Here is a 10,795-nt window from a genome sequence, read left to right as displayed (position 1 = left end):
TCTCTATATGAATTTTTGTTTATTGATTTATTATTATTATTATATTCTGTAATGCATGATTTACATCAGTGATTTAAATCAGGTAACTGTATACATACATCATATACATTGCATACATACATACATATTGCTACATACATATGCCTCTCATCTTATACATTATTCTATAATACACATATACATATAAAACTATTACTTACATATGACATCATTTATGTAATACATACATATATCTAATATAGCTACTACAATAATACTACATACAAATGATACTTATACATGTATGCATACATATGCATACATGTATGCATACATATATCATACATTATGCCATACATATATCATACATATACAAACCATAGCAACACAACATACACATCATACAAATCACAACACATCACATACAACACAAACACACAACACACACACAACACACACACACACACACACAACACAACACACACACACACACACCACACACAAACACACACACACACCACACACACCACACACACACACACACACACACACAACACACACACAACACACACACACAAACACACACAAAACACACACCAACACACACACACACACAACACACCACACCACACAACACACACACACAACACACACACACAACACACACACACACACACACACACACAACACACACACACAACACACACACACAACACACACACACAACACACACACACACACACACACACACAACACACACACACACACACACACACATATATATATAACATATATATACATCACATATAAAAGGACTTGACATGTTGAGCTTAATTGCAGCTGTTGTTTTCAGAGTTCCCTGTCTAACCAATGTTCTTTTCTTCATTATAGCATGAGGTGGAGTTTACTCCTAGCACTCATCCTAATATGTGGGGTTCTGGTCCAAGCCCTCCCTGTGAAGGAGAAGAAGGAGGAACACAAGAAGGAAGAGGAGGAGAAAAAAGAAGCTGAAGAACATGGAGAGGAATGGGTTAGTAGGAAGTTTTAATTATGGTAAAGAGCCACTTGATGATGGCGTTCATGTATTCATTTCCTTTCTTTTCCTTTAGGAGATTAAGAAGTGACTTCAGAAACACTGATTGTATTTCTGCTTTATGCCTCCAGGAGCTCAACTTGGAGTATGGTCGATACCTTAAGGAGGTGGTGCAGGCTCTTGAGAGTGATCCCTCCTTCAGGAAGAAATTAGAGACTGCTGAAGTGGATGACATTAAGGTGAGCAATCTGTCTTTTGGTTTATGATACTTAACAAAAGAATGTATGGGAAAAAGCAGTGGTTTTTTATTGAATTTGTTTCAAATATCTTTGAGCTTTACGGATGAATTTTATGATTCCACTTCTTTTCCAGTCTGGTAAGATTGCCAGAGAACTCCACTTTGTCGATCACAATGTGCGCACAAAGCTAGATGAGTTGAAACGAAGAGAGCTAGAGCGTCTTCGTCACCTGGCCATTAAGGTAGGCAGCCTGAAAGTTTTTTGAGTTTACAGGATAGTATTCCACCAACCAAAAAAATGCAGTTTTGTTGAAGTTTTATAAAAGAGCCTACTTAGAATTTCGATTTTCCACAGTTGACTACATATATTTATATATTTTTCTCATCTTATTTTGGTAGCTTACATTTGATACATCTGATTTTTTATTTTATTTTACATTATCCCAACATGCACCTATTTACCTCCAGTTTTTAGGTGGTTATCTGTTTCCTTACAGATGAAATCCAGGGTGAGATGATTAAATTACTTTGTTGCAGAGACAGGAAAGTGTAGCTAATTCTCTTGTGCATTCTTGGGGCCTATAAAAATTATTAATTTAAATTCATGGGTAGTTATTTCTGAAATACTCCACCATGCAACGTTGGCTACACTTTTGATATGTCACCAAAGGGGAGCATTTATAGGGAAGTTGTATGTCTGGCAATGTTCATTTGTTCGGGATCACTAGTTGGGGTCGAGCTTACTGTCTTGAGCATAGTTCTTTGCTTTGGGTAATAGTAGCTTTGCATGATTGGAGGTCTTCTGTCTTGTGGGAACACAACTCAGCCCATTATTAGCACATGGTGATTATTAGATTTTTTACGTATGTGAGGATATATGTGTATAGGCATACCTGTGTTTCTTTATATGTGTGTGGGAGATATTGTATGGATGTATGTGTGAGTGAGTGTATGTATCTAGATTTGTGTCTTTGTGGGTATATGTGTATTTCGGGTATATATGTGAACATATGTACAAAAGATATTTTTTATTATTATTATTTTCTTTAGATATAAACCATAAATTACAAAGGAAGGTAATGCATGTTGTCTGCATATAATGGACATGTGGTTAATGGATTGGAGATCAAGGTATGCCCTTGGAAGAATAGTACATTGCACAAGACTAGTATGGGATGCTCACATAACCACTTTTGCACAGCCCCCACTATCACAGAAATTGGAATTAGTGAACTAAAAGCTGGCCTTTTAGAACTGATTTGAATTCACTTGGACAAAGCATCATGCTGATATTTACTCATGCTTTGCTTCTTTATGTTTAGGAACTCCTGCAGTGATTCTTCACAAAAGAGTTTGACGAATTATTCAACATTAGTTGTCTGTTATAGAAAGACACTAATTTGTACATCTAGTGCAGTTTTTGGTTTCTTGAATTAATCAAAGATGCAGCCTGTATGATTTTTAAAATTTTATGTCAGTGATTATTTAGAATCATAAAGGAAAACTTAGATTATTATATTACAATATGTGTTTTATCATGCAGTAGTTTGAATTCATCAAAGGATGTCATATGATATAGCGTGCTTAATTTGTGGACTTTCTCTTTTGGTTGGTCATGTTATATATTTGCTTCTACAGTTATTTCTTAATGTATTGGTCATATGGAGAAGATGGATCTTTTGTTTTGTTTCAATGCTGCAGTGTGTTAATTAGGAAAAATATTGTGAAAAGGTGAATTTGAAACTTCACCATTGCCATTCTACAGTCTTTTACAGTTTTACATATTGTATTAGGCTGGGTTTATTTTTTTGTTTGCAGTAGTTGATTTTGATTTTATGTGCTGTAACATGACAAATTGTTATTATGGTCTAATAGGAAGCAATAGAACAAAGTGATAGATATGAAGATAAGCTCACTTTCTCAATCATATTTGTTTAGTTTATGTTTTAACATGACTCAAGCACTTTACTCAGTTTTTCCTTGTTCAGAAAAAAAAACAAGGATATAGCTAATGAGAAAATAAATTGCCAGTTCAAATATCATTAAAGTTGTAATGAGGGAAGGATTGCTATGTGCAGAGTGTTTGGAAAGAATAAAACTTTCTTCTCCAAAAGTAAGACTTTCTTCAATCTTCAGGAACATGAAAAAGAAACTGGCGTGGACCGTAACATGCTGAAGATACCTGTCCACATTGACCACCGAAATCCAACGCGGTTTGAAGTTGAGGACTTGAAGAAACTCATTATCAAGGTGAGGGTTTGCACACGTAGGTGGTGAGAATCAGCTCCCTTATTACCAAATGGTCTCACCATACTGTGGCACAGCCAGTATATGGGGGGAATCATTCCAAGAATTCTTATTTGTAAATTCAGTATTTTCTGACCAAAGATTGGATAATGTGTATACTAATATATGAAAATATTTGTGTGCTACATGTATATATTTTTTTTTTCTTTCTTTCTTTTTTTCTTTTTATCATTTTTATTTGCTCTTATACCTTAAGCATAGTTGTAATAGATTTAGAGAGATTAAAATAGATTAGATTAAATAAGTGTAAAGTCTCCAAATGGGTAGGAGAACTTTTGCCTATCTGAATATTAGAGAATAATGCTGAATGCTTGTCACATGATCAGACCACAGCAGACCTGGAGAAGGTAGATCAGCAGAGGCGAGAGGAATTCAAGAAATACGAGATGGAGAAAGAATTTGAGAGGAAGCAGGAACTAGCGGGCATGGATGATGAACATCGCAAGCAAGCCGAAGAGAAACACAACGAGGAAGTTAAAAAACACGGAGAGCATGAAAAATTGCACCACCCTGCCTCAAAACAGCAGCTGGAAGAGGTATGCCTGTGTATTATTAACGGTAGGTTCACGTTTGAGCCGCCATGGTCACAGCATGATACTTAATTGTAGTTTTCATGTTGTGATGATCTTGGAGTGAGTACGTGGTAGGGTCCCCAGTTCCTTTCCACGAAGAGTGCCGGTGTTACCTTTTAGGTAATCATTCTCTCTATTTATCCGGGCTTGGGACCAGCACTGACTTGAGCTGGCTTGCCCACCCAGAAGCCTGTGTAGGTGTACATAAATTAATATATACACACATCCTCTCTCAGTGTCCATTGAGAAAAATGTTTAGATATGTAGCTGAGTTTAATTTCTTATTTATGATGTTTAATTTACCAGGTCTGGGAAGAGCAAGACCACATGCGAAGGGAAGACTTCGACCCCAAAACTTTCTTCCATCTGCATGGTAAGTACCCAATTGTTTTTGTGAAAAGGAGAATTCATTGTTCTTCAGATCGGGGTTTGTTAATGAGGTGGTACCATCCCCTAGTAAGTGGCAGATTTATAGTGTGTGGGTAATCTGTTTATGATATGTAAAGTGAGTAGTGAAGGGGGAGAAAGAGATAGGAAGAAAAGATTTGTCTTCATAACTCTCTCTCTGCCGAATTTTTACTTTATTATTTCCATTGATTTTAAGCTATGGTGTTGCTTATAATCATGCATTTTTTTCTTGTAGACTTGGATGGCAATGGTTACTGGGATGAGATGGAGGTGAAAGCCCTCTTCAAGAAGGAACTTGATAAGATGTATGACCCCAATGCCCCTGAGGATGACATCAATGAGCGCTATGAAGAGATGGAGAGGATGCGTGAACACGTCTTCAAGGAGTCTGATATTAACAGGGATAACTTAATCAGGTTGGTTCCTGGTAGTAAAGGTTTGGTGCATTTTAAGTGTAAAATTCCTTTGTTTTGCTATAGTATTAGACTGGTAATGATTTTTCTCTCTCTCTCTCTCTCTCTCTCTCTCTCTCTCTCTCTCTCTCTCTCTCTCTCTCTCTCTCTCTCTCTCCCCTCTCTCTCCTTCTGTCCTCCTCTCTCCTCTGTTTCTGTCCTCTCTCTCTCTGTTTTCTGTCTCCCCTGTCCTGTCTTTTGTCTCCTCTCTCTCTGTCTTTTGCTCTCTCGTCCTCTCTCTCTTCTCTCTCTCTCTCTCTCTCTCTCTCTGTCTCTCTGTCTCTCTGTCTCTCTCTCTCTCTCTCTCTCTCTCTCTCTCTCTCTCTCTCTCTCTCTCACTCTCTCTCTCTCTCTCTCTCTCTCAGAATATCTTTCTTTCTCTCTTTCTTTCAGACCTTTTAACTAAATGAAAAGAATATGCAGGCATTCCTAGCAACAACAGGTTAAATTTGTACTGCTATTCTCCCTCTGTGAAATCATTGATATTATTGAAAAATTACTTTAGGGTATTGTTGGTTTATTTTGATGGGTGGACACTACCAGCTGACAATTTATCACTTAATATTATGGATAGTTTACATGGTTATTCAGTCTTACCAAAATATTTATTTCAGCTTCGAAGAATTTGTGGAGCAGACGAGAAAAGCAGAATTCGAACAGGATGGAGGATGGCAGGGCTTGGATGAGCAGGAGATGTATTCCCAGCAGGAGTACGAAGAATTTGAGCGGCGCAGGCAAGAGGAGATCAGGCAGCTAGTCGAGTCAGGCGTTGTGAGTATTCCACTGTTAGCAGCTTGGTTATCAACTTTCTTGTTTCCTTTGTTTTTTTTCTCCTTTTGACTTTTTTGGGTACCTTACTTGTACATGTTTTTGTTAAAGTTTTGTTTGTTTTTCATTGTGTTGCTGTAAGCAGTTTTTCAAAATGCACTTTCAAAAAATGTCAATGAAGAGTCTGCTCCTCAAGCAAAAAAGATGTTTTAGCTATTCTGATTTATCTGTGTTTAGTATATCAGTTCTCAGGGGAGAATGACAGAATAAAGTAATAAGTTAATAAAGAATAAGAAGCTTAATAAGGAAATTTGCAGAATATGATAAGGCAGAATATGGCAGAGAAAAGAAAGTGATTAAACACATGCCTCTATAAATGCGCATGTGGAGCCATGTCACTCACACACATACCAACCATCTTTAATAATGTGATGATAATCATTTTAATTTTCCAAATATTAAGTCTGAGAATGAAAAGATGTTTACACATGATAGTTTTTAGCATATTATGAAGAATGTTTGGTATTTATGCATTATTTATTATGATTATGAGAAGTGGTTGATGTTTGTAATCATTTATTTTTTATGAAAGTTGTAAATTTGCTTCATCAAATTAGGAATCACAAGGGAAAGTAAGCAGAGAAAAATCCCAGTTTTTATAAATGATACGAGAAGCCAAAACTGCTTGATTATACAATGTGTTTTGGTGTTCTTGAATTGCACATGTGAAATATATCTTTTGGATTCACAAATAATTTTGAAGGTGCATGTATTGTACATTTAGCTTTTTGCTTTTTGTTGTTTATGTTTTTCTTCTTATTTCCTTTTTTTTTATGTAACCACTTTTTGTGTGCTTTTGTTTTCATGCACTTTAAAATTTATGCTGATTAGTTCAGCATGTTTGCATGACACAGTGATTTGAGAGTGGTGTTTCTCCACCCTGTAGATCCCACCCCCCCCTGGCTACCATGGGATGCCACCACCCCAGCCAGCCGTGTACCAGGGTGGTCCACATCCAGGACTGCACCCTGCGGCACAGGGTATCCCGCCCCCACAGGCTGTGCCACAGTATGGTGTACCTCCTCAGGTACACCCCAATGCTGTTCCTCAAGGGTATCAGGCTATTCCTCAGGGGTATCAGGCTGTCCCACAGGGGTATCAGCCTGTTCCTCAGGGATATCAGGCTGTTCCCTCTGGGTATCAGGCAGTTCCACAGGGGCAGATTCCTCCCCAGCAGGTGCAATATATTCCTCATGGGGCACCTTATCAGGTTTGTTTTGAGTTTTCTTGTAGTATCAAGTCATTTTGCATGCAGGTATAGCCTTAGACATTAGATTTACTTTTGAGTGCATTTTGTTTGCTAAGATGCTTCTTTATTTTTATTACATGAATTAGTAACTGAAATGGATTTCTATTTTGTAAATTTATTGTCAAATGTAATGTATAAATTATGGGGTGAATTTGACCCTGCTTGTGTGTCTAGTGTTTACTGCAGTTCTGGTTTCAGAGTTGGATCATATTTGTGGGTTTATGATTTGCAAGTTTGTAGGGATGCTGGTAAAAAAAAGGACAGATGCTCTTGATATACATTGAATTTTCTTCATATATTTGCATGAGAAATATGTACATGTATTTATGTTTTTGATTTATTTTTTCTTTCTCATAGGCACCAGCACAGCCACAAGCACAGCAACCAGTCATAAGTCAACCTCAAGTGCAGCAGCCACTGCAAGGTCAGCCTCAGGTACAGCAACCCATTCAGGGCCAGGCTCAAGTTCCAGCTCAACAACCCATACAAGGTCAACCCCAGGTGCAGCAACCCATTCAAGGTCAACCCCAAGTTCAGCAACCCATTCAGGGTCAGCCTCAAATTCAACCCATTCAGGGTCAACCTCAAGTTCAGCAACCCATGCAGGGTCAGCTTCAGGCACAGCAACCTGTTCAAGGCCAGCCACAAGTTCAGCAGCCCTTACAAGGTCAGCACCAGGAACAGCAGCCAATCCAAGGTCAGGCACAGGTTCAGCAACCTCTTCAAGGCCAGCAAGCACAACCTGTTGCCGGTCAGCCACCCAATCATCAACCCATTCAGCCTGTAGCAGCTCATCCTGCTGCAGGGCGATAAGCTCTTCCGATTGAGACACTGCAGGCTTAAGGTTCTACCATACACAATTACTTGCGCAGAATTATATCTTCAGATGAATGGATACGACCAACATTTTCTGCGAAGTTGTTATCAAACGCAGAATGAAACCGAAATTGAATTGAAAGAAGTGGATGGCGTATGCAGGTTTAAATTTGATAGATGTGATATTCACTTTAATGATTTTGCATCAGGTGGCTGTTAGAAGAGAGAAGTCAGTGGTCTCGAACAAAGTGTGGCTGATCAATTGTGTCTTTTGATTTTACTTTGAGATTTTCCTTTAACATTTACCTTTGAAGGAAATTGCAAGATATGTGTCCTGTTGTACCTTTGTTGAGTTCTTACTGTATAATTGTTAATGTTCAAAACTTTGAGGTCTGATCTTCTGTAGAACACAGAGTAGAGTAAACTTGAATGATATGTATAAATAAAATATTCACCAGTTAGTTTGGTGCTATGAGATTATTTTTTAACACCTGTAGAAAATATTTAAGTGATGTTTGTGAATCTGGTAATGATTCTTTTTTAATTTTTTAAACACAAAATAGATATTCAATTTGTAGCTCAATTTTTTTTTTTTTTCTGTATTTCTGATAAACTTTCAAAGGCCACAAAATCAGGATTTAAATACATCCCTCCCTTTTAGCATATTGGTTCCACATTTTTTTAGGTGGGAAAAATGTGTGTATATCACACACGCATGCCAGTACACAAACACACTCACTCTTACACTCACACTCACTCATAAATACACTCATTTATACGTAAATGAGTCACTAACTATCAGCAGTATGATTGGTTATGACCCATATTTATTCCCAAAGAAATATGACATTAAGTCGGTTTTATTGGCAAGTAGGTGTCTGAATTTGTCATCCAATCATTCGGTATATATGGTTGTGGATTTTTCAGTTTATTTTAAATGTACTATAAAGTTAGACAACTATAAAGCTCCTATTTTATCTTGGTAAATGAGTTTTTATTAATACTTTCAAAAATAATTGTTTAGCTCTTTTTGCTTTGAATCTCAAACAGTGCTATATAGTGTTTTTTGTACACATGTACTCAAGGTTTGTTCGACAGAGCAACTTTTCATAATAACTGTTATTCTTTTTATGTTTGCTTTATGTATGTTAAGGAAAATCAAGCTTTTTTTCCTTGAACTGAACATGGTTGCTTGGTGAAAGGTGTCTGTTTGCTTTTACGATACATTAGAAAAAAGACATTTATAAATGAAGACAAAGATTCAAAGGCATTAATATTGTTGTTTTTACTATTTAAAGTGCAATATCTTTTAAAATAGATGTATGCTTTTTTCTTTTTTTTTTTTCTTAACTGTTTTTTATTGCTTGTTTTCCAATATTATATAATGTGCTGACTATCCCACCTTTACCCAAACCTGATGCCCAAAACTGAATTAAAAGAGTTAATTTAGGTAATACAGATCAGCAAGGAATGTTGTGACTCAACTTTTTTTTTATTGGAATTTTGATAGTTTTGATAGTGGAATTTTGAGGTTGTACTGTACTTGGAATGCAGAAATGTTTAAAATAGGAATGATCATCATTTATCATTTAATGTTGAATTTTTAGGATTATAAACTATTGGTAGTTTGGCTTGCAAAAGAAGTTCTGTGTATGGTATAAATGTTTATATTGGGGATGTTTATAAGCTAATACTGATGTGATATATGGAACAAATAAAAGCTCATTTTATAGTAAATTTGATTTAATTTACACTTTTTATTGCATAGATATATTTTGAAAGGCTTTGTCATTTTATGGTCATCATACTAGGTTGTAATATCTTTTACTCTAAGAGACTGGTTTGCAACATTTGTAATCTGGCTACAAACCTAAAGCGCGTCTGCGACACAACTCTTTACTCCATTAGTGATGAGACACACTAAGTCTTTCATCCTGTAATATATGAATATGAATGAACTGGATGATACATATATACAGGTTATATATATTCTCTGGAAAATGTACAAACTACTGTGAATTACTCAATAAGAAGACATAATTAATGGGAAACTGTAAGTTAGGTTGATTTTATACATTACACCAATTTTTCAGATAAAAACAAACAGTAATTTCAAGGGGAAGGAATAGACACCTGTAACATATGCAACACACTTGCAGCAGTGGTGCTCAACATGTATGTTGCAACACAAACTACTACTCTAGGATTTACTTAAAGTGAACTTTGATAATTTTTTTGAATCTACATAGGTGATACTTGGGTCAGGTTTTCATGGTTGCAGTAAGTTTCTTGGATTGAACAAGGAGCATTTTGAATATATCACTGTCAACATCTTTTAACTAAATCCATTTAACATCTTCAATGGATTGGATAGACAGGTGAGATCAGGTAGGCCAAATAATTAATTCCTTAGTGACTAAGTGTTTGTGGAGTAATCTATATACAGGCAGTGTTAATAAACAAAATGGCAGACTCAAATAAGTATGCAGGATCTATACTCTGGATAATGTTCTGTTGTTCCCAGATCGTGCTTTTAGCAAAATAAGCATTTATAGTGGCATATTAAAGGCATTACAAAGAATTAATATGATAAAATATATGTAATTAATGTTTTAATGTGGCCATGTTCATAATTACATGTGTAACTTCCCTTTCTGTGTTTGTTACAATGAAAATTTTATTTTGGAGGTACTGATTCCTCTTAATAGAAGGTTAATCTTCTTGTTAGCTGTCAAGGTATGTCAGTCTCATGTAACCATTCATAAACAAATAAATGATGGTACAGTAATAGTTTTAGGCAAATGACTTTCACAATCAGGACGAAACAAAATAAAATCATGATGTCACTCAGCCGATTTATTTATTAAATGTGACTTACCCAAATGCAGATAGTGATAACATAAACATATCAAT

The 10,795-nt window shown here is 36.2% G+C and overlaps 1 protein-coding gene across 4 annotated transcripts; it reads left to right on the top strand.

The window, feature by feature from the left end:
• The first annotated feature begins 847 nt into the window (after positions 1-847).
• On the top strand, positions 848-9,619 carry LOC119575278 (nucleobindin-2-like). 4 transcript variants are annotated; one of them, XM_037922810.1, is made up of 11 exons: positions 848-1,009; positions 1,144-1,251; positions 1,385-1,492; positions 1,748-1,759; positions 3,387-3,500; positions 3,884-4,093; positions 4,436-4,502; positions 4,773-4,953; positions 5,604-5,760; positions 6,704-7,027; positions 7,424-9,619. In XM_037922810.1, exons 1-11 carry the CDS (start codon positions 872-874, stop codon positions 7,877-7,879), a joined length of 1,875 nt encoding a protein of 624 aa, XP_037778738.1. In that variant the 5' UTR covers positions 848-871; the 3' UTR covers positions 7,880-9,619. The 4 variants fall into 4 exon arrangements, with proteins under 4 accessions (XP_037778738.1, XP_037778739.1, XP_037778740.1 ...); XM_037922811.1 differs by lacking the exon at positions 1,748-1,759; XM_037922812.1 differs by lacking the exon at positions 6,704-7,027.
• Positions 9,620-10,795: the final 1,176 nt, after the last annotated feature.

Source organism: Penaeus monodon, chromosome 7 (assembly GCF_015228065.2).
Source record: "Penaeus monodon isolate SGIC_2016 chromosome 7, NSTDA_Pmon_1, whole genome shotgun sequence".
In the NCBI taxonomy this organism is placed as follows: domain Eukaryota; kingdom Metazoa; phylum Arthropoda; class Malacostraca; order Decapoda; family Penaeidae; genus Penaeus; species Penaeus monodon.
The sequence above is the reverse complement of the archived record's forward strand: the minus strand, read 5'-3'. Positions and strand labels throughout refer to the sequence as shown.